The sequence below is a fragment of the Panicum virgatum genome, chromosome 7N (assembly GCF_016808335.1).
Source record: "Panicum virgatum strain AP13 chromosome 7N, P.virgatum_v5, whole genome shotgun sequence".
NCBI classification, from domain to species: domain Eukaryota; kingdom Viridiplantae; phylum Streptophyta; class Magnoliopsida; order Poales; family Poaceae; genus Panicum; species Panicum virgatum.
This window is the reverse complement of record NC_053151.1, coordinates 33,547,687-33,572,063: the sequence shown is the minus strand read 5'-3', so window position 1 is coordinate 33,572,063 and position 24,377 is coordinate 33,547,687. Positions and strand designations below refer to the sequence as shown.

At 46.3% G+C, this 24,377-nt stretch overlaps 4 protein-coding genes across 5 annotated transcripts; all 4 read left to right on the top strand.

The window, feature by feature from the left end:
- The first annotated feature begins 1,842 nt into the window (after positions 1-1,842).
- Positions 1,843-2,971, top strand: LOC120684014 (heavy metal-associated isoprenylated plant protein 16-like). 2 transcript variants are annotated; one of them, XM_039966099.1, is made up of 2 exons: positions 1,843-2,086; positions 2,193-2,708. In XM_039966099.1, the coding sequence occupies exons 1-2, from the start codon at positions 2,078-2,080 to the stop codon at positions 2,562-2,564; spliced, it is 381 nt and encodes a 126-aa protein (XP_039822033.1). In that variant the 5' UTR covers positions 1,843-2,077; the 3' UTR covers positions 2,565-2,708. The 2 variants fall into 2 exon arrangements, with proteins under 2 accessions (XP_039822033.1, XP_039822032.1); XM_039966098.1 differs by having other exon boundaries at positions 1,868-2,086; positions 2,190-2,971.
- Positions 2,972-6,294: 3,323 nt separating this feature from the next.
- Positions 6,295-7,493, top strand: LOC120683281 (heavy metal-associated isoprenylated plant protein 47-like). Its single transcript, XM_039965350.1, has 3 exons — positions 6,295-6,716; positions 6,810-6,888; positions 7,012-7,493. Exons 1-3 carry the CDS (start codon positions 6,708-6,710, stop codon positions 7,299-7,301), a joined length of 378 nt encoding a protein of 125 aa, XP_039821284.1. The 5' UTR covers positions 6,295-6,707; the 3' UTR covers positions 7,302-7,493.
- A 3-nt stretch (positions 7,494-7,496) lies between these two features.
- Positions 7,497-12,843, top strand: LOC120683280. Its single transcript, XM_039965349.1, has 4 exons — positions 7,497-8,496; positions 8,577-8,647; positions 8,725-8,949; positions 12,627-12,843. The coding sequence occupies exons 1-4, from the start codon at positions 8,388-8,390 to the stop codon at positions 12,675-12,677; spliced, it is 456 nt and encodes a 151-aa protein (XP_039821283.1). The 5' UTR covers positions 7,497-8,387; the 3' UTR covers positions 12,678-12,843.
- Positions 12,844-22,280: 9,437 nt separating this feature from the next.
- Positions 22,281-23,216, top strand: LOC120680545 (heavy metal-associated isoprenylated plant protein 16-like). The gene is made up of 3 exons (XM_039962041.1): positions 22,281-22,467; positions 22,616-22,694; positions 22,796-23,216. The coding sequence occupies exons 1-3, from the start codon at positions 22,459-22,461 to the stop codon at positions 23,035-23,037; spliced, it is 330 nt and encodes a 109-aa protein (XP_039817975.1). The 5' UTR covers positions 22,281-22,458; the 3' UTR covers positions 23,038-23,216.
- Positions 23,217-24,377: the final 1,161 nt, after the last annotated feature.

Genomic DNA, 24,377 nt, shown 5'->3' with positions numbered 1-24,377 from the left:
TAGCGTTTCTGTTGGATGTGATTTTTTTTGTCTTCCTTTTCTTTGTTTAGCTAACTCATCTAAGATACAAGAGCTCTTGGAAGGACAGATTAAGCACGAGGGATCTCCTCAGAAGAAGAAATATGGAACTGGACACACATACACTTGGGACCTGTGGATTCGGCAGAAACTTGAGATGGTCGCGCGCATCTCTTTTTACGCTGCAATGTTGCTAATGTGTGTGCAGAATGTGAATATGGTGTTTTGGCTATTTAATCAGCATGCAAAGTTGTCCTGCACACCACCTTGTTTCGCAATTATTGGATGAGACTCCCTTGCGAGCCGACCTCACATGTTGCTCGCTGGTCACTGTCACCAACACAAATACACCATTTGCCTGCCCTCTAAAAGTTTTTAGAAAGGGCCGGGGGCAGATGGAGAGGGGCATAAATGCAAAAAAGGGAGAAAAGTTTAAAAGGAACCATGCTTGTTCTGATTTGACCAGATAGGCCCGCCAACAACCATCAGTCATGCGTACCGCCCTATACAAATCAAAATACGTGACAGTATCTGCTTAGCCGGCAAGTTTATTAGAGCAAGTATTATGGTGGATTATAAGCAGGCCGAATGCTGAGATAGATGAGAGAGAAGGGGAGAAAGAGGAAAAGTGACATGTAAGGTTACAACCAGCTTCAATACAAGAATCAAGAAATTTTGTGAGATAGACGAGTTGATCATATATTAATGATGCAGAGCTAAACCACTATACACGTGAGCTGAAAGATGAGCTACAAAGATTTATGCAGCCAGCAGCAGGCTAAATCATTAGCCTTGCTCTTAACTGCGGATCACACGCTTTTCGGAGAACGAGGGCCAAACTGAGATATATGTATTATTGACGAGTACATTCCACTCTTTTAGAAAATAATTTTAAAGGTTAGTGCGTGTGTGTCCATAGATATTATTTTTAAGAAAGATTCCATAGATATTATTTGTATCCCGGGAAATGCTGTCCATAAACCATAGCGTCCGAGAAAGCAGCAGCAACGTACCCGGCACAACTCCATCCAGCCCAGCCTCCTGCGGACGACATCATCTCGATCAGCTCCAGCATCAACACATCTCCATCCTACCGTGCCAGGTCGTCGCTTTGTCCATGGCTAATCACTCGAGTCGCTAATAGCTTGACACAGCAGCTTTTCTTTTCTTTGTTTCAAGTGTGGAAGTTGCAGATGGCTCGGTTCGATGCGGCAGTTGTTCAACTGCGCACACCCCATTTTTTCCCTTTCATTGAATTGAATACATGTTCCATCCACAAACCAACTGCACAGCTTCTGATCGTCCCATGCACCCCTGATAGGAACCATTGGATACGGATCTAGGACAGGTGGCGAGAATCAGAGGTGAGGGCACACGGAGCCCCATGCGCCTCGGGCGCATCCAATTTTTCCCCACACGCTGCGCAGCCTCCTCCATCGGGGGGCGCTAGGGGTAACACGCGTTACCCTGTGCTAATCAGTCACAGAAGGGACGGTAGTGACCGCTTACTCCTTAGTTGGGTCTAGTTGGACCGAAAGTAAGAAGCTAACTTAGCCTAATATATCATATCGCAGGAAATATTAAAGATTCTTTTGGAATATTTTTTAATTGTTGGAACAACAAAAAAATTGTTGCAACAATAATAAAAAAATTTATTTCATCTCATCTCGTGTGCGATGATTAGGCTGCCAGTGACATGACTCCTAATATTTACCCCTCCATCTCCCTCTCGAGCCATTTCGTTAGCTGCGGCCACATCTGGCTAGAAGATAAGACCTCTCGGCACCAGCCCAGCCCGGCCCGTCCATGGTTATTAGCTTTTAATTTCCAGTGGTCGTCTCCACCACCTCTTGCCCCCGGCAGCGCGCTATTTATACACCAGCCACGAGCGCGGCGGTTAGCTAGTAGCCAGCTCCTTCTCAAGTTACACGAAGACTCGGTGTAGTATCGTAGGCAGAGTTATAAGTCAAACAGTGCTCGATCAGTTATTTCCTCAGCTTCTGATCAGTATAGTCGTCGTTCGTGAACCAAATATTTTGAAGCGGTTCGGTAGTCAGCGATGGCAAAGGTAGTGAAGCGTCGACCTGTTCTTGTCTCGCGACGCTTGCTGAGCTAGCATCGCGCTGATCATGGTGATCCTTCGTTTCTCTGAAAACTTTGCTATTTTGCAGCAGAAGATCGTGATCAAGATGACCATGCCCACCGCCAAGAGCCGTGCTCGGGCCATGGCGCTGGCCGCCAGGGCGAGCGGGGTGGGGTCGATAGGGATCACCGGCGACCTCAAGGATCGGCTGGAGGTGGTCGGCGAGGGCATCGACATCACCTGCCTCGTCCACTGCCTGCGCAAGAAGGTCTGCTGCCACGCCGAGATCCTGCAGGTGGAGGAGGTCAAGGACAAGAAGCCCGAGAAGAAGAAGCCCGAGGAGGAGAAGAAGCCCTGCCCGTGCCCAGGGCCGTGCCGGTGCGCCGCCGTCGGCTACTGCCACGCGCCGATGCCGATGGTTCTCTGCGAGGACCCGCCGGAGGGCATCTGCCGCGTCATGTGAAGCTAGCAGTAAGATGATGGATCTCGCCATGCATTTGTATTTGTGATTTGACTTCTCAACTCGATCTTGCTGCCACAACACACAGCTTCTTCATACGTGTGTGTCAGTGTGTGTGTGTGTGTGTGTGTGTGTGTGTGTGTGTGTGTGTGTGTGTGTGTGTGTGTGTGTGTGTGTGTGTGTGTGTGTGTGTGTGTGTGTGTGTGTGTGCAAACGAGGTTCTGGTTTCCTTTCGCTAAGCTTCCGCCAACCATGCATCGACAGTGTAACTAGCTAGATCACTACAAGCTAGCGTGTATGTTATATGTGTGCATGTACTTGTTGAGTTGGTCACGTTGTATCCATCCAGTTGTGAACTTGATGCAAAGATTGTTATTATATTTAATAATTAAGAAAAACATGCGTACTAACGAGTCTGTGAAAATGACTAAAAGTCACCATGCATGCCGACAGGTGCCCAGCTTTTAATATATCATGAATAATCATAATACAGCGATGGACTTTTGTTTCGGTGGATCGTCATTGAAATTTTGGAACCCATAGATGGACAAAATAATATTTTTTTGTAAAATATTGATCTTTTGAATTTTGAGCTTTGAAGTGATCGATTAAATAAGTCGAATGCCCCAAATTAAGCTCATCATAAAAAACCATCATTGTTCCAAATGGCAATAAACAACGTCCCAAGTGTAAACATGCCACCCTTTCTCCTTGGTCTTTGACAATTTTTAAAGACTCAGGAGTAGGACAAAAAAAGACGAAATAATAACAAAAAAACAAAGAGATCTGGGATTCAATACAAAGGCCTGCAGATTCCTATTCCAACGACAGAAATTTTAAATTTGTTATTTTTTCTCTAAATTATTCATAATGTTTTGATCGAGATTGGTGAGTTCTGGGATCCCACATGGGAAGTGGGAACAAAATATTTACAAAATGAAATTCAAAATAAATCTCATCCACACAATTGATTGGTTTGCTGATATATTACCTTCGGTCACAATACTTGACGCTTTGATAAAAAAATCTAGTCAAACATTTTAGACTTTTAAACCTTGATTGTCCACAATTTTAAAATATATAGTTCAAAACATAAAGATCTCATGTGTATAGTTGTCTTCAAAAGGTACTCCCTCCATTTTTTATTTTTTGACATTCATGATAAGCTGACTAGTTTAACAATGAACCAATTAATTAGGGGAATATTTGTGCTATCATACTCAACAAAGCAGTATATTAAATACATGTCTGGCGCTCCTGAGAGGGGGTTTCTTGGTTCTCTTATTCCGTACATCACCGTAATCTTTTGGGACAAACGTGCATTACCCCAACATCAACTTTGGCCTCAAGACACCTTTAGGTGATGCTTTGCTCTCCCAGCACCAAGCTGCCTCTTGACTTCAACTTGACGCTTGCCATGACTTGGTCAAAACCATCGATATCTCTCTACTCCATGTGAGCTACGTGGATTGCTCATGACTCCAACTTAACTATCATTAAATGGTCCTGGAGCAAGCTTCTACTCACCTTTCACCACACACTTATTAGTCCATCAGTGTCGAGCCTTTGATCATCATTCAGCACCTCGCCATTGAGCACCACATCCATCAATACACCTATAAATCATGAGAAAAAAAATGTCGCTTTGCGATCCTCAAGTCAATTCCATCACTACCTCTGGTGAGCCATAAGCATAATCATGCGAACTTAATTAAAATATTCTTAGTAAACATCAAAAGCTTCAAGCCATCCCGCAAACCATCAACCACTCATCGCATACTCATGGCAACTTGATCTATTATTAATAAGAGTACCGAGAGAAATTTAGTTAAATGCCTTGCATAGTTAGAAGAAATTTTAAATTAAAAGCATAACAGAAAAAGTAAATGACAATATTTTTTTATTTTTGCGTTCCTCACACCTTCAAATTATATCTCAACAGACGAGTCAAGTAGCTATGCAGTTCGATAGCTTCCAAAACCATATACTTACTAAATATATAGAGGTTACAAACATGTTGCAGCACCTCAGCGCTTCGGCTGCATGTGCAATGGATCGCGAGCCATGGTGGCCGCCATACCTGCACGGTCCCCCCCCCCCACCCCAAAGATTTTGGGCCATTAGGTAGTTGGCCATCAGGCATTCAGGTCTCAAGCAATATCCCATCACAAGCCCACTTCAGAAGACAAACCATCAAAACTCAAACAAAACCAACTGACGTCTGACCGAGGCATCGTCGCCCTTGCCCCTCAGCTTTTACCTCCGCTCGTCATGTCGATTCGTCGCTCTCCTCCAAAGGCGCCTCACGTGATGGCATGGAAACGGAGCCGGCTAATCCTCCTCAAGAACCTGATGGCGCTGCAGCCGCCGTAACCGTCGGTGATGCCCAATTTCAAATGCCACCAGGACTGAGAAAAAAATTAAAAGGTGAGAGTTGGATTATGGAATCAAACAATCTATTAATTCAACCCTACTTGCACATGTTGCTATACCATGTTTGTAAATTTTGATACAAGTTTCATTCAATGTTTTTAGTACAATATGTTCATCTAATCATCTACTTACCAATATCTAATATTTTCATACAATTGTGACTCATGAGCTGATATATAGTAAATTTATGCATATTCGATGATTATATATACTTTTATTGAATTGTGACCTTCATCATATTATTTATTTTTGTACAAATGAGTAGCGGTAGGTTCATCATAGTTAGATTTTAATCCTTGCTCCGTCACTAGCCCAGCCGCGCATGCATGCAGACCAGGCCTGGTAAAAGCAGCTAGGACAGCCTTGTTTTCTCGAAAGTTACGGTCAGGCCGAGATAGTTCCACGTGCACGACGTGAAGATGGTGACATCACGATGAGGTTTGACATTATTAGGAACCTTTGCAATTCACCCAATCTGCTCCATATCTTTGCCGAACTTTATGATGGACTTCAGAAACCGTCTTCCAGCGTTTGTGCTGTTTGTTTAGTTTCTTTGCTAATAGTCTAAATACTACGTTCCTATGAACTTGCCTGTAGACATTTACTTACAAATGTTCAAGGCTGGAACTTTTCCATAATTTAAAAAAGATTTTTGCCAAACTATGGAGATATTTTGATCCAAGTGCTAATGTTTAAAAGTGTTAAACTTTAGCCCTAGTTCATCTAAACAGGAGTGCTAATAGAATAGGCTAAACTTTCGACAAGACTCAAAAACTTTAGCAGAGATATAAGTTCTAAAATTTAGCACTCAACTTTAGTCCCATACAAAAGGACCTATACACAGCGAAACCTGACTTAATGTTGGAGTCACTTTCAGTATTGTCTCATCTGGACTCTAACTTGTGCTCCATTTTCTCCGAATCCGCTAGTACCACAACCATTTATCGCCATTGTGCGTAGGCAACCCTATACCGGGCAGGATTTCTTCGTCCGCCGCTAGCAATGGCCGCGGCGGCCCCAGCTAATAATTAGCTACCAGGCGGCCGTCGTCGAGCCATGACTGCGAAAGACGGAGACCTACGCCGGGGTACGGTCTCGCCTCCGTAGAAAAGTAGGCGACCCGGCCGCATGCTAGCTAGCTGGTCCCGTGCTCTGCTGTGGACAGGGAGCATGGACCTCACTGTCTCGGCTCCGGCCGGGCCGAGCGCCTTAAATTCGGAGGGGAACAGCAGCCCACAACTTGGCCCGGTACTCCGCCGCGACAGCGAACGGATACGGGCCACCGTTGGCGCGGCTCCAGCACCATCCCCGTCGTCCCGCCCGGCCATTTGGGAGCTGAGCAGCAGCCAGCAGCTCGACGACACACGCAGCAGCTGTGTCTGTGTTCAGCTACCTCTAGCTGCGTGCGGCAAATCCTAGCTATAACAAGAGCTCTGGCCCGGGAGCCGCGCGTATATATTACACCACCACACCAGAGACGCGAGCGCGGCCGCAAGGTCCTAGTAGGCGAAGCTAGCAGCTTGCATTGCGTGCGTGTGGTTGCTGCACCGGCCGGCAGGAAAAGATTACGATCGGCGAACGGCGATTCAGCGTCGTAGAGAGTCAGCTAGCCACGCCCAATCAGATCATCCAGTGGCTTTAGCTTGAGAGGCTCGCTCAGTTATTAGTTATTCCCTCAGCTTCTCGATCAGTGTCGTCGTCGGAGAATCAACGATGGCCAAGGTAGTAGTGAAGCAACCCACAGTTCGTTTCTGATCCTCCCGTACGTTTTGTTTCTCACGTCGCTCGTCGTCGTTTAATTTAATTAATTTGCAGCACAAGATTGTGATCAAGGTGACCATGCCGAGCGCCAAGAGCCGCGCCCGGGCCATGGTGCTGGCCGCCAAAACGAACGGTATATATATATATATATATATATATATATATATATATATATATATATATATATATATATATATACACACACACACTTACTTCCGAGTAAGTGCTGATGACTGTTTGCTACATATATATGCAGGGGTGATCTCGATAGCAATCGCCGGCGACCTCAAGGACCGGCTGGAGGTGGTCGGCGAGGGCATCGACATCACCTGCCTCGTCCACCGCCTGCGCAAGAAGGTCTGCTGCCACGCCGATATCCTGAAAGTGGAGGAGGTCAAGGACAAGAAGCCGCCCGAGGAGAAGAAGAAGCCGCCGGAGCCCTGCGGGTGCCCGGCGCCGTGCCTGTGCGCGGCGGCTTATCACCACACGCCGCTGCAGGTTTTCAGCTGCGAGGAGCCGCCGGCATTCGGTTGCACCATCTTGTGAAGCTAAGCTACTGGCAGTAAGTTAATTGGACTCGGTCATGCATGCGGCTTTTCTGACCTTTTTGCCACATCTCTGTCGTCAGCTTCTTCGTGCGTCGTCAAGTTTGTGGTGTGGGCTTGTGCAGAAACGGGGTTCTATATATGGTTTGCTTTCGCTTATGTTTAACTAACCATAATGTAATCACTAGCTACAGATCCACCGTCTCTCCCCGCAGCCAGGGTTGCTGCTCCCATCTTCCTCACAAATGGGTGGCTAATTAAAATGGCCCTCCACTGCAGATTCCAATCTGCGAAACTCTCTGTGGGGCTGCAGGGTTGAGGGCCTGCGAGCCGACAGCCGAGAAGCATGCCCGACCCGGCCTGGCCTCGGAACGAAGCTATCGACGGCTCGACGCACGGAGCACGATACAGGGCCGATGTTCTCTCGGTGTACCGTGTACGCACTCAGTCCAACTGTGTGTAGACGCAGAACATCAGAGTCGGTCCCAGAAAACCGTTGGTACCAACAAAGGGAGGCACCTCATAAGCAAACTAGCTGCAGAAGCGCACCTGGAAATGTGTTCCCTGTGAATAAGAGCTCCGTGCCTCCGTGGACAGAGGGACGGGAAGAGATGGAGAAATTCGTGCTGAAAACAAGCATCGCAAAAGAACGCATGGTCCAACCACATAGAGAAGTAGTACTTCTGATAGAGAGAGACACATGGCCTGTATGTAGCAGCAAGATCGACCTTGACCTGCCAACTGCTACTGAAGTGGATTTTGAGGTCCGGCCCCTGGCCACTAGGATCTTGCAGGTGTCAACCGCAAAAAATGTCGACCAGGAAACTCCCGTCTGGCAATACGCCGCCGCCTGCTCACCCAACGATCAGCAGTAGTATCTGCGTGCCAGACGAAGCTCTCGGCATGCGACCCGATCACATCGAGTCATACGCCACCCACCGTAAGAACGCGTCTAGTTGGATGCTCTGCTCGACTAATGACAGTAGATGATCTTTATAGAATAGAACGCTCTGCTCTGCTCGGCTGACGCGGAGTTAAGCTCCGGGTTGTATTCTGCACCGGTGGCTGCAGCGTGCAAAACAGACAGATGGGCAGATCAGTAACCAAGCGACTGGAGCAGCATTGCCTTCCCCTAGATTTTTTTTGTCGCCGGATTGAAGGGAAACCACCTGCAGCGCTAGCTGCAGGCAATGAAGGTGAGCATGCTCTGTTTCGCGAGCCAACCACAAACTGATCGCGTTTATTTCTTGTTTCTGCTTCGTCGTCGTTGCTGCAGCACAAGGTGAGCATGCCGTGCGAGAGGAGCCGGCCGGTCCAGAGCCATGGCGTTGGCCGCCAGGGCAGACGGTGCGCGCGCATTCTGCTCTGCTGTCCTTGTGTCCTCACTCCTCAGTGCTCACGTGAAACGCGTCGGTGGTGGGTAGACTGACACGGTGCAGGAACGGCTGCGCGTGCGCATCAGCGCAGGGGTGATCTCCATGGAGATCGCCGGCGACTACAGGGACAAGCTGGAGGTGGTCGGCGACGGGGTCGACGCGGCCTGCCTGGTCAGCTGCCTGCGCAGGAAGCTCGGCCACGCTGAGATCCTGCAGGTCGAGGAGGTGAAGGACAAGCCGCAGGAGGACGAGGCGACCAAGGAGAATACGATGACCGCGCACTATAGTTGTCCAACGGGCCGAGCCCGGCCCGACCCGGCACGGGCCCGATCTGGCCCAGCACGATCCGGCCCGGCACGATTAGCCCGGATAACTAATCGTGCCGGGCCGGGCCGGCCCACGTGCCTAGCTGTGTGCACGAGCACGGCACGGGGGCCTGTTTGGTGTGCCGGGCCGGCCCGATATGCCAGGCGGGCTTCGTGGGCCGTGCCAGCCCGAGCCCGGCTAGGCATCTGCACCAGGCTGCCACTCTCTCAACTCAGAATGATTTCAAGATTTCAAATCTAATATTCAAATTCACAAAAGATCACAAAACAGAAGCACATTTCATGATAACAAATTTATTGAGCTGTTTTGGGTGCTGCCTCGTTAAAAACCTTTGTAGGTAAAACCCCACACCTCGTGAGGACAAAACCCTACAAAGGAAAAGAGTACAGCCAGCTCAAAATGTTCAAATGTTCATTACAAGTTCAAGTCCACAGTCCACACTACATAGTTATACAGATTCAACATCTAGATAAAAGTTTTCAAATGATTCTTCAAGTTCTTCATCCTCTATGAGATGCTGAAGTCTTGCATCGGCTTGCTCCCAGTCCTTGATCAGAGCCAACATCTCCACGACCTCAGGGCCCAGACGGCGTCGTCGCTCCTCGATAATCCTGCCAGTCATACTAAATGCAGATTCTGATGATATTGTTGAAATAGGAACAGTCATTACATCTCTAGCTAGAATTGAAAGAACAGGATATGATAGCTTATGCTCATGCCACCAGTTCAAGATATTGAAATCATCATCATACTGGTCAACAGTATCACTGTCCAGGTAGGCAGACAATTCAGAACCAGATGATAGAGAAGCACCAGAAGTTGCAGCTTGCAACAGAGCACTAGCAGAGGTTCTTCTATGCAAAGAGGAAGTAGAACCAGAACCAAGACTACTTAGACTAGTAACAGAACCAAGAGTAGTACCAGACAAACTAGAACCAGAAGAAGAAGACTCACCACCAAAGATTCTTCCCCAAACAGTTTTTCTCTTACCTGTAGGGCCTGGTTGGGCAGCCCTTTGCAATCTTACACCACCAAACTTCTCATCATACTTAGCAAAAATAACAGACAACTCAGCTCTTACCTCAGTCAAGTAGCATGAGTAATAATTACCATTAAGCTGAGATAGAAGTCTAAGAACATTGGTGAAACCTTTCAGCTTAGCCCTAGGGTCTAGTATAAATGCAAAGGAGTAGAGCATGGGTATGTCACACCAGTATTGCAAGAACTTATCTTTCATAGGAACCACAACTGATCTTAAGTCTCTATCATTTTCATAATTATTTAGATGGCTAGCTATCTCAAGAACATGATGCAATATTAATGGAGATGTGGGGTAATAAACACCAGACATAACAACAGTGGAATCATAGAACTGTTCAAGGAATTCAAAAAAAATTTCAGCAACATACCAGTGCTGGTCTGTCAGGAGTGGCTGACCATCAACCAAAGGATGCTGAGTAGTGATGAAAACAAAGAATGTGGCCTTATGGGGCAGGAGATGTTTTAACATAAGATAGGTAGAATTCCATCTCACATCCATATCCAAGCCAAACTTGCGAGGTCTTTCACCAACAGCAATGCAATATGACTTGTATGCAGCAATGCGCTGGTTAGATGAGTTTAGAAATGATATAGCAGATCTAAATGCACCAAGCATTGGCTTAAACACTTCAAGACCAGCCTTAACAATAAGATTTATGATATGACAAGCACATCTTTGATGCAGGAACAAGCTACCAACATAACCAGACAAAACAGGATTAAGTTGATTAATAGCCCTAGTGTTAGCAGCAGCATTGTCTAGTGTAACAGCAAAGATTTTATCAGTTAACCCATAATCAGCAATAACAGAAGTAATACGCTCAGCAATATTCTCAGCATTGTGAGACACATCAATCAATCTGAGACCTAAGATCCTTTTCTCTATTTGCCAATCAGCATTCACAAAATGAGCAACCACACTAAGGTAATCCTCCTTAGCATTGCCAGACCAGATATCAGAAGTAAGAGCAACAGAGGATACAGACTTCAAGCACTCAACAAGCTGAGCACGACGTTCAGTGAAGTACTTGGCAAAATCTCTAGTGGTTGTTTGCCTAGACACCTTAGCAAATTTAGGATTATGAGCAGTAGTAATGTACTCTTCAAAAGCATCAGACTCACCAATGCAAATAGGCAGGTCAAGACGAGCAATTAACCTACACAACTCAGTACGAGCTACTTCTGGTTTGTACTCCCAAAGGTGCACAGAGCCATCAGGATTAAACTTAAGTTGAGTTTGAGTCATGGCATTACGAGATTTCAAAACAGGGCATATAGGAATGTGCCGCTTCAAGTGACCAGTACCATGGGTTGATTTACCAGTGAGGTTTTTCTTGCAATGCTTGCATCTAGCACCAGTTCGACGTTCCTTACCATCAATTACCTCATAGATCTCATCAAAGTCTTTCCAGACCTTGGAGGTGGACGCCCTCCTCTTCCTGGTCGAGCCAGACTCAGTGGCAGCGGCGGTGCTCGCGCTGCCAGTGCCAGATCCAGCGGCCGTCCCCTGAGGAAGGCCTTCTGGATCCAGGTCGATGGCAGCATTGCTCCCAAACAACTCAGCGGCATCCGCAGACAGGTCATCCTCATCATCTCCGCGAAAGCCCATCGACCGCAACTCATTGTTGTAGGAGTCGTCGGCGGCCATCGCCGGTCTTCGGTCCCTCACGGCCTGCACAAGGAGGAGAGACTGTGAGGGGGATTCGTGAGGAAGAATGAGAAGAAAGGCGAGTTCTGACTTACCTTTTGCCGGAGCACCGAAGACCGAAGTTGCCGTCGACGCCCTCACCGGAGTTGCAGGCCACACAGACTCGCAAAGAGGCGAGAGGAGGATTCGTGAGGAAGAAGTAGAAAAAAGGAGAGGGGAGGAGGTGAGGGCCTGAGGGGAGCGGCGGATCTGACCGAGCAGAGTCGGAGGAGGTCCACTGGAGCGGCGGATCTATCCGAGGAGAGGCGGAGGAGGTCGGAGAGCGGCGGATCTACGCGGGAGAGGTGGGGCGCAGGTCGGGGTGGAGCGGATCTGGCGAGGAGCGGGGGAGGCGGAGAGGAGGAGGAGACGAGGCGGCGGCCAGGCGGGCGGGGAATGCAGGGGCCTAGGGTTACCGGCGATCCGCGCGACAGGAGGGGGTCGGAGAGCGACGGATCTACGCCGGAGCGGTGGGGTGGACGGTGGAGGTCGGGGACTCGGGGTGGAGGCGTGGAGCGGATCTGGCGAGGAGCGGGGGAGGTGGAGCGCGGAGGAGACGAGGCGGAGCCACGGAGAAGCCAGGGCGGGGAATGGAGGGGGGCTAGGGTTACCAGCGCCCGCGGCCGCCCCCTCCCCCTTATGTGGCCGGCCGGCTCGGGCTGGCGGGCTTCGTGGGCTTCGTGCTCACGGGCCGGCCCACGTGCCGAGTCGGGCCGGACACTAACCGTGCCGGGCCGGGCCGGCCCACGTGCCTGAGGCGCGGCCCAGGCACGGTACGACGCCCGTGCCGGGCCGGCCCGGGCCCGTTTACCTCCGTGCCGGGCCGGGCTGTGTACCGGACCCAATTCTCGTGCTTCGGGCCGGCCCACGGCCCACGGGCCTGATGGAAAACTATACCGCGCACCACCTGATGACCGCAGGAGGACGTGGAGCCGCCGCCAGATGAATGCTACCACGGTTAGTACTACTGCCACCACCACCCGCCGTCGATGGTCGTCGTCGAGGAGCCCGGCGGCTGACCCATCATGTAATTAACGGTTACTACTACCGGCCTGTTGCCAACTTCCTATCTGATAAATTGAGTAGAAGTGCTCTTGAGTCATGACTGCTTACGTACTGAAATGATCCCGGACACAAATTTTCTTCGGAAACTAATCTCATATACACATTCAGTGTTACAATTTGGTAGTTCCAGCTATCTTAGCTAGATAACTGCAATCACGTTCGTACTGTCAAGAATTGAGTGCATAGTCAGAAAATTATTTACCTAATCCTTCTTTTTTTGTGTGTTTTCTGCTGTTTCCCCGTCTAAAATTACTTTTGAGCAAACGAGTCAGAGTAGCAGTCAGGCAACAACAATCTTGGGGAAGACTTTTGAAGAACACAAACACAATACGGAGGTCACGATTCACGAACTCACGATTAGAAAGGAGATGTGACATGACATGACACTGAAGTAGCCAAGTCAGAGCTTGATGCCCGCCACATGCACTCATATTCCACAGCGTATCAACGGTTCGATAGATTGGCAGGAAGTTTGCATGTAGCTCTGCTAATGATTTGGGTGGTAACAATCTATCTTTTATTTTATTATTGGCCAACAAACAGAGCCTCCACGTTCACTCTCAAGGTCCAGAAATTCTCACGTTAATCGAAGAAAAATAGAAAAATAAAAATTAACCACCACTGCTATTATGATAAAAATTAGCCTAAAATACCCCAGTGCCTAATTAAAAATCACCCACCAATGCCATTATGAAAAATTAAATATAAAATATCATTTAGCTATGTATCAGTTATAAACATATACCATTAATAAAAACTAAAGCTAACAATAATAAATCAAAATAAAACGAAAATAACAATAATTATATGCATAATATTATTGAAGCTAAACAAATCAAATTGTAATTATAGGTAGATCATATTTGAATTGTTTTAACCAACAATAAGACATAATTTACGATAATGAACATGATTAATCATAGTAAAAAATAGTATAATCTTTAAGTAAGAATACAACGACATGCAAATTTTTAAATTTTCAATACTAGCCGCGCAAATGCGCGGGCTATGTGCCTTGTTACTTTATTATTTGGCCAACAAACATAGCCTCCACGTTCGCTCTCAAGGTCTAGAAATTCCCACGTTAATCAGAGAAAAAAATTAAAATTACCCACCACTGCCATTACGAAAAAATTAGCCTAAAATATCCATATACATGTTTATAAATTACCCACCACTATCATTACGTTAAATATTAGCCTAAAATATCCTTAAACATAAATAAATATAACCCACCTTTGCCATTAGATAAATAATTAAATCCAAAACCGTATACCCTGGTATGCTACGAGCTACCCTTACACACGTAAATAAATATAATACACCATTACCGTTAAATAAATACTTAAATCCAAAAAAATAAAAATTTTAGTACATGCTACGAGCTATGAGTACCAAATAGAGAGGAAGAGATGAGAAACATAATGTTATCTTATTATTTGGCCAACAAACGGAGCCTGCACGTTCGCTCTCATGGCCTAGAAATTCCCACATTAATCGAAAAAAAGGTAAATTATCCACAACTGCCATTACGAAAAAATTAACCTAAAATATCCATATACATGTTTATAAATTACCCACCACTGCCATTACCTTAAATATTAGCCCAAAATATCCTTAAACATAAATAAATATAACCCACCTTTGCCATTAGATAAATAATTAAATCCAAAACCGTATATCCTGGTATGCTACGAGCTACCCTTACGCACGTAAATAAATATAATACACCATTACCGTTAAATAAATAATTAAATCTAAAAAAATAAAAAAATTGTACATGCTAAATGATGCGATATATTTAGTGTTGTAGCGTCTTAAAAGAGAAAAATAATCCCACACGGAATGCCATGAGAGCTCGAACTCCCATGTCAAGGAGGAATATGTTGATTCATGAGACGACACCGAAGGATGATGAGGAGCAGCAATAAAATTAAGGGTGTGTTTAGATCACTTTGCCAAACAATTTTGAAAGGGAATCTTGCTAATTTAGAGTATTAAATAAAATCTATTTATAAAACTTTTTGCACGAATGGGTTGTAAATCTCGAGACGAATCTAATGAGTCTAATTAATCCATAATTAGTGAATTGTTATTGTAGCATCACTATTGCGAATCATAGATTAAGTAGGCTCATTAGATTCATCTCACAATTTACAACCCATCCGTGCAAAAAATTTTGTAAATAGATTTTATTTAATACTCCATGCATGTGTCCAAATATTCAGTATGACCTTTTTGGATGTAAAATTTTGGGATCTAAACACAGCCTAAAGCCACTGCCATGGGCATCCATTGTGATGATGATGACTCTCCAATCTCAGCAAGAATCATGAGTTCATCATCTAAAAACCAAGCACATAGACATGCAGTAGAAGCACGGCCTCAAAAGTCTCGACCTTCAACCGCAGCACTGCTGTATATGTCAATGCACTTATTGTCTCAAATGAACTTAAGGAGCATTAACAGATTGAGAACCTGCTGCCATGGAGATGAGCATACTTCTAAAGCTGAGTTCATCGGCATCAACGGAGCAACACCATGTTGGTGGGTTGTGGACTCAATCTATATTCCACACACCATTACACCAAGCTCGACATGCTGGCCTATATGTCCAAAGACATCGTGAGAACATAGTTTGGTGGAGTGGGGGCAAGCAACAATATCAAAATAGATGATCTCCATCTTCACTCTCAGAGCTTATAAATTACTCACATTAATAAAAAAAATAGAAATTACCCCACTACCATTATGATAAATATTAATGTAAATATCTTACACCTAACTAAAAATAAATCCAAGGGCCATTATGGAAAATTAATCTAAAGTATCATTCATGTATGTACAAATTAGAAACATATACTATTAATTAGAAAATTAAATAATAAACACCTATTCAATCAGACTAGAAGGAAAATAAAAATATTTATATGAAGAATAGTAGTAAAACTTAATCAAGCGAGATCTTAGTATTTAGCCAACAAAAGGAGTCTCCATGATCTCTCTCAAGGCTTAGAAATTACCATGTTAATCATAGAAATTAGAAAAAATAACAACCATTGTTTTTTTATGGGTATGATTGAGATTGATTTGTGATATGATGGCAACATAGATTATCATGTATATTTTAATGGAGTCATTATAGAATATCCTATGTATTAGATATAGAGAGATAGATCATGTACGTGTTTGAGTTCACTAGGACTCCAAGAGATACTGTATATTTGAATGGATCAAAATAGAATATCCTATGTATTAGATATGGCGAGATAGATGATGTCGTATATTTGAATTGACCAGGAGGACTCCAGGAGATATAACAAAACATCAAATATGGAAATAAATGATTACTTTATCATGTTGGAATAGAATCTATCAAACACTAGGTAATCATGGATCGTGATGCAAAGCAAGCAGATCATAACAGCAGGAAGAGCTTCCAAGGCCGGGTTCCCACGCGTCATGCAAAGAGACGTCGTTGCCATTATCAGTGCGTCCGGCCGGTGATCGCATCATATAAAATTTACAGCTGCGGAAGTTGTACCGGGCAGCCAGCCCAGGCTTAAGAGTAGCAAACCATCACCCTCAAGGACTCCGGGAAGCTGACGTAGTAGCCACCGGATGCGAACAAGCTCCGGAGAAGCTAGCATGATGACGAACCGCCGATGATGTAACTCGAGCTCTCTCTAGAGAACGAAGAACTGCAAGGTGATATCTAATTAGGTTCAGTGCAACAAACAATGCGGAAGCAGAGTTTCAGCAAATAGCCAGAAATCTGTACTAGATCATTCATGGCAGCTAGGTTCTCCAACATCAATCAAGATTGCTGCAGGGATGAGATCATGAGATCATGAGAGAGAGGGAGGGGGGATCATTAGGATAACGCAACAATTAATCGTGAGCGCAAGTGGCTAGCACAGGATCGGATCAAGGAGGTGTTGCAATTTTGAAGCTTCAAAGGCATCATCAACGACTAAACGCGTGTGCACGTCATGCAGCCCCCTGAAGCATCTCCGCTCGCACAGGAAGTTGTGCGTTGGGCCCTAGCCAGCTATGCTAATTATTGCAGCATAAATAAGTTCAATATTCACAACTCCAAAAGCCATGAGTAGGGAGTTACAACAGATACAGTCAAAGCCTCAAAGGTAAGCACGTTGGATCAAATGACCAGCACTTTTCATGGTTTATCATTCATTTGTCTTTCTTGGTTCTAATAAAAACATTATATTTTCATGAACACCTGATGCTCACAACGTTGAAAATTCAGACTAATCTGATACATTTTCGTCGTTCCGACAGCATCCGCCTCTACCTACCCTAAATAACCCAAGCATGGTAACTTTGCTTATGCTGTCTTTTCAGTTGCGGGGCAAAGGATATTTTCTTAGTGATTACTATAAACTATCATGAGCTGCTACTCCAGAATAGTTAGTACTAACTCATACATATTATGTTGTTTAAGCAAGATCTCAAAAGGCTGGGCAAGAAGGTGCAGATTACCAAATATTCAATTAAGCTCCATTGGGTCAGTCTGTGGTATGCACATCAGAACTCATATTTTTTGTTGTTACTACACAACTTATCTTCACATCGACTGTATGTACCAACAGTATACAAGTTTGTTTATATAATAAAATATTTCCTTAATTAAAATAGAACCTTAATGAAACGATACAAACCCAAATTACAATAACATAACAGAAAGTATTAATCCAAGCAAGTGCGAAGAGCACCGGCAGCGCAGGTTGCGCTGGGAAGTAGGTGATGGGGGCAGGGGTGGAGGTGGCGCCGGGAGGCGGAGGGGGCCGAGAGCGAAGGAGACGCCAGAACACACGCCGATACAGGGGTGGCCATGCGAAGGAGGAGAAGGAGAGGGTGATGGATTAGGGGTAATACTACCTACAAGTCAAAAAAATATTTTGGTGTCGACACAATCCTCATAACTTTGATTACTACAACAATACACTTTAATGAAATTAAATAATTTTAAATTGACATTAAAAAACAAACTTGGAACTATCTCAAAATGATATCTAATTCAAACCTAGAGGGAGTATAAAAAATACAATTTGATTCTCAAAACACAACTTTGAGTCTTTGAGTACTACTTTTATCTAAAAATATCAAAACACTATAAAAGGTAAACTTTTATAAAATTACAAGTAAAAAATTACTTATATATATTAATATATTCACACTCAAAACCTCAAAATTATTATGTAATCAACGTTAAAACAACAAACTTAGAACAATCTCAAAACTTGAGGGAATGTGAAAAAATAAATCTAATTATTATATGGAGACAAAATGGCTCATGAAAATTGAGGTAACTCTTTAACACATCTTGATTTTCCTAAAAAACATATTGCTTTATGAGAGCCAAAATAAAAAAGGTTGTAACCTAATAGATACTTACATCTAGCAGCACAAGTAATAAATAGAAACAATTAAAAAAAGTAATGTTACAAATAGGAACATCTAGCCGCGCAAATGCGCGGGTGGCCTTCCTAGTTTTAATAATTTGGATTTCATTTTGGGATCATTTAGTCTGGTGCTACACAGGCCGGCCACTAAATTAAATTGATTCGGTTTGGGCTCAACTCTCCAACAGTTTGGTGCGTACTTGGTGTGGATAGAACCCATTCGATTTCCTATGGATAGTAACTTTGGGCTGTATTATTCAAAAAAAAAACTTTGGGCTGTAACCATGGGTTCTTCATGGGGGATGGGCTCAGGCTCGATTATCATCTTTGCCATTATCATCTTTAAGTAGTTGGGACAATCTGCTTTACGATGCCCCTTGTCATAGCAGTGGAAGCACTCATCTTGAGCTGGAGGACGCTGTTGCTGATACTTCTGTGGCATAGGGGCTTTGTCTTTAGCTTTAGAGGAAGAAGCAGCATGAAAAGGCCTTTTCTTGTTATTATGTACAAAATTGACAGACCCACCATTCTGTTTCTTGAGTCTATCTTCCTCTTATGCACACATGGCAATTGCCTTTTCCATGTTCCACTTCTCTGGCTGTGAGTTATAGTTTACAACGAATGTTGCAAACTCTTTTGGCAGAGAGGCGAACACCAGGTGCACCATAAACTCTTCCTTGAGATCCAAGTTCATTGGTTTGAGCTTGGAGTTCAAGGCGCACATCCCCATGATATGATCTCTTATGGTACCGGCATTGCCATAGTACCTCTTTGTCACCAACTGCTCTATGATTTGTGTGGCATATGTCTTTGAAGAACCAGTAAACTGATTCTTTATCTTTGCAAGGTACTCAGCAGCTGAATCACACTCTCCAATTGAACCCAAAATATTAGGATCAATTGTGTTCTTTATAACTGCCACACATTTCTTGTTGGCGTTATTCCACTTTGTCTTTTCGAGATCATAAGCCATCTGTAAGGGAGCATAGTCCCTTTGCTTTTTTTGCCACTCAGCATTAGTGTCAGAATCTTCTCTCACTGGAGCCGGTGGCTCAGTGGGCTTTGGAGTGGTGATTATCTCATCCACTTCTCCACAGACGAAAGCAAGATCAACCTTCTTGATCCATTCACCATAGTTGTCTCCTTTTAGAGTCGGGATGTGACTGATGAATCCCATCAAGTTCATCCCCGCTGAAAATTTCAAAAAATAGTGAGAACATAATAACAATAATTGTATGTAAAATTCCAACGTTGGTCAAAATAGAACATACAACTGTTTATGCAATTAAATCTATATCACCGTTGGGCAGAAATAGAAATAAATGCACAAGAACTATGAAATTACAGTATTGTAATTAACAACGTTGGTCAGAAAATTAACAATACCATAATCCTCAAAAATAACCTTTTAACCATGCTCTTAAACTTTAATTGTCTCGTTGGTTCGAATTAAAGTATAAAAGCAACTATATAAACTTAGCAGCGGAAACATGTAGGAATTTCTATTTCCAGAAGTAAAACTATAAACTTTTATCTCTAAACAATAAACACGTTGGTGCGAAATTGAATCGAGATCAAACTATAATCAAAACTATTAAAAGAACTATTGAAATTGCTTCTGGAAAAATAGAAAAACAATAAAACGAAAAACACTGTTCAGCAGCCCAGGAGCAAAACCAGCCCACGGCCTGCTCGGCCACCCTTCCTTGGGCCCTAGGCCCGACAGCCAACGGCCAGGCCGCCGAAACGGCCCGCCGCGGCGTCCCCTCCCCCGCCCGCTTGGGCCGCTTGCCGGCCCAGAAAGCGAGACGCTCTCGCGGCCGTTGATCTCGATCTGACGGACGTCCGCGGTTTTCGCCAGAACAAAACCGCGTCGCCGTCGCCGCGCCCCAAACCCTAGCGTCATTCCCTCCTCCCCCTTCTCTCTCCACACTACGCGGCGGCGACGGCCACTGGCCATGGTGGCCTGGGGGAGCGAGCGGGACGGTGCCGTCGCGGAATGCTCGCCGGCGCGCGCGCTCGCCAGAGGGTGAGCGCGCCGCCGTCGAGCCGGCCGTGGACGGAGCCACGCTTTCGAGCCCCGCACACGTGACCCCGGTGTCCCGGAGCAGCGAGCGGGCGGCTCCACTGTGCCGCGAAGTCCGGCGAACGGCGGCGCAGGTGCGTCACACGCACTGGCGACGGCGTGGCGCGCGGACCAGGTAAGTCCCGCACCCTTTGATCTCTAGGGTTAGGGTTAGGGTTAGGGTTTGACTGTTGAGATCGATTTGACATCGATTCGATCTGTTCTTCTTTGATTCTATCGATTCGAGTTCGAATGATGGGGTTTGAAACTTTTCGATCCGAGATCGAGTTGGTTTTCTTTGACTGTTGTTTCGATTCGCACTCGAAACTATCTTTTCTGACCTCGATCTACACATGTGTAGGCGTCTGATACCATTGTTAAGCTGTTAGGATCGACACAGTGCATAAATCGAGTAGTATTTCTTTCTTTTCTTTGCATCAAGTGCAAAAGTCTCTAGTTCTATTGCATAGACAGTATAGGAAGGAACACAGTGTGAGAGTAGAGAGAGAGACCATCACCACCAGCGCTTGAGCTCGATCCAGCGGCCATCTCGGGTTCGTTGATGGAGATCCGCTCAAGGGCGGCGACGAGTGAAGCAGAGAGGTCGACGCCGGGCCGACGGTGTCGAGGACGGTGGCGGCGACGGCGGGAGAGAGTCGGCTGCAGCGGAGGAAACGCCAGTGAAGCAGAGGCGGCAGCTTCCCGTTGCTCCTGCGCTCCCTCAGATCGGCTAGGGTTTTCGGTGGGTTTGGCGGCGCACTGGTGAACCTCGTTCCGTGTGCCGCCGGCCTCCACCTTTCTTTATAGCGCAGTGCAACGGGGGCCCACCAACCATTAAGGGTTGGACGCCCCCGATCAGGGCGCGGATTAAGGGCCTAATAGGCCGTTGGGCCTATTAGGAAGGAGATCAACCTAACAAGTCATTCCCCTCTACTTGGATTCTAGATCCGCCCTGATCGCTGGAGCCTGCCTTGTTCATGTTGATGCTCCCTGCTGCCTTTGATCCTTTCTAGCTTCTGCCCCGGTGACGCGAGGCAGGACTGCAGTGGGACCGCTCGTTGAACCACGCGTGCTCACACCACCAGGCGCTTTCAAATCCTGCAAGTGGTTTAGTTTGAACTCTGGACCTTCCCACGCGCGTGAACCCGACACGTACGTTGCCGGTCGATGGACGGACGGACATGGGCAGGATGGGGAACTGCAGTCGCGATCTCGTTCCCAATGAAGCAATTTTCAAAAAAAAAAAGAATTTACGTTCAACAAAATTTGAATGAACTTTACAGTAACATTTGAGTTCTCGCTAAAGGATTGCATCAGATCAGAGTCATCAGACAATCTCGTTCCTGGCAACTCGGTTTCCTCGTGGGGGAAAAATGGCACCGGCGATAGCGGTCATCTCACTAGTCACTCCGTTGCCTCGACTCGGTCTACCCCCTAGGCCCCTACTACCACGTTCGTCCGGTCAGATCCTGTTTAGATTCTAAAAATTTTTCTACAGTATCCGTCACATTAAATTTTTAAACACATGTATGAAGTATTAAATATAATTGAAAAAAATTTTAAACACATGTATGAAGTATTAAATATAATTGAAAAAATAACTAATTGCACAGTTCAATTGTAAATGACGAGACGAATCTTTTAAACCTAATTAGTCTATGATTAAATATTAATTGTCGACTAACAACAAAAATGCTACAATATTCAAATCCAAAATTTTCCAGGAACTAAACATACATGGCCTCAGTGTCTCGGTGCACGACTCAACTGGCTCGGGTCGAGTCGTTGTGCTCTGATTCGTTCGAGGAACCGAAGACGGACCCGGCTCCGACGACACGGAGCGCGTGGGGTCCAGCCAGTCCCCCTCGCCCACGGCCCACCCGGAAGCTCAGCTCAGCCAGCCGCTGAATCTTCTTACCAAGGCTCGTCTGCCCGCGTCAGGCCCTGACCTGCCATGTCGCCCGCCGCCTATATATACCCCGCGCGCCCAGCTCCCTTCACAATCCAGCAAGCCACAAGAGGCAGCTGCTGCTTCTGCTTGCCTGCCTGGCTGCATCTGCAGGCTAGCATCGATCGCACACCAGAGTGCTCGATCAGCCAACCAATCAATCCAGCAGCCATCCGGCGTCAGCCTCCGCGCCGACTGGCCGGATCCTTCTCAGCGGCGGCACGCCATGACCAAGGTAACCTCGCCAGCCGCCAGCGGCCTGGCCCTCTTCTCGGCAGCTCTTCAGCTCCCCGTGTCCCTTGTTCTGTTCCGCGCTCTGCCGCCGCGAAAGATAAGATGATGAGCCGTGCTGACCCGACCTTGTTTTGGCCGCCCGCATGCAGCAAAAGATCGTGATCAGGGTGAGCCTGGCGAGCGAGAAGACCCGGTCCAAGGCCATGGCGCTGGTCGCCAGAGCGGACGGTACGCGCGCACAAGCTCTGCGTTATATTCTACCCGTTGTTCGTTCATCGCGCTCTACCTTGTCCCCGTCCGGTGCTGACGGTGCGTGCGTGTGCGTGCAGGGGTGAGCTCGATGGGGGTTACCGGCGACGGCAGGGACCAGCTGGAGGTGGTCGGCGACGGCGTCGACACCGTCGGCCTCGTCCAGTGCCTGCGCAAGAAGATCGGGCACGCCGAGATCCTCAAGGTGGAGGAGGTGAAGCCGGCGGAGAAGAAGCCCGAGGAGAAGAAGCCGGAGCCGCTGCCGGACTGGTGGTGGTACCACAATTACTACCACTACCACCCGCCGCCGCCGTGCTGGTGAGGTGGCCCCGGTGGTCGCCAGCCAGCCATGGAAGCGGCGGCCGTTTTTGATGTATTACTAGTTGGGAATTGGAATTCAGCTCGTGCTCGCCTTATATTTGTATTCGAGCTGTTCTGTATTTGGGTGAAAACAAAAAAAAGGCAAAAGACGGTTACTTGTCCATATTTGATCTGTTCTCAGTTTCACCCTGTCCAGTGTCCAGTTTGGTGCTTGGTCACTTTTTTCGAAACTTTTCCACGCAAAATGAGGCCGACGGTTTTTTTTTCAATTGGAGAGATTCTGTCTAGGTACCGAAACTGGCGACCAGAGGGGGTGAATGGGAGCCGATCAAAATTTCTCTCGAAATCGATCCATCGGCCTATATCCCGAAAATCACCACAAACCCCCAAACCTAGCATATGAGAGAGTAGCTATGGACTAGCTATCTCTAAGCAAAACGCCCTAGGAAGCGAAACGAAAGCAATAGCGAGAAACCTTGCAAATAGCAGTTTCACTGGATCAGACCGGTCTGACCGGTCAGACCGGTCGGGCTGGAGTGGACGATTTCAGACCGGTCAGACCGGTTGCTCCCAGATAGCCCGCAAACAAAGCTTCAAATGTTGAATCTCGAGTAAACAAAGTCCAAATCCAACGAAACTTAGAGGATATCTTCACATCTGCCCCGTGAACATGTCCCCAAGAGATCCCTCCCAAAAGATTAAAGGATCTTGAGAATTTGAGGGAAGATCAAAGTGGATTAGAGTTTTCTTAAGAACGTAAAAAACTCCAATTCGTGAGAACTCGCGATTCCAGGGGGTTTGGCACTAGGCTTGATGGATTAGAATCGTCACAAAGAGTTCATCAAAACACGAATTCAAAGGATTGTCGCCTCCAAACACAAAACACACCAAAAGAGGAGAATTAAAACCCAGAACGCAAGGGAGGAAGGGGAGGACGAGAACTCAGCACACAAAGGTGAATCTCAAACGAATTTCATTCATGAATCTCAGAGGAATTCACCTATACAAGGCTAGAGCCTACCACACCATCATCCACCCTCTAGATTTGAGAGATTAGCTATAATCTAACCTTCCTTTGCGTTGGAGACCTTGGCCCTAACCTGGAACACGGGGAAGGGGAAGGAGAAAACAGAAAAGGACTCAAGAGACTCAACCCCCACGACCAGGTGAGGGGGGGCTTAAATACCCCTGGCTGTGGCCAGACCGGTCAGACCGGTCGGGTCTGCAGCAACCCTGTACACGATCTCAATCGACGGCGGAGTTTCTTTCTTCGACTCGAAGTCTACACTGCGATGCCACCACATCGATGAAGATCCGGTCCGCGGTTTTGGAGGGTCCGCG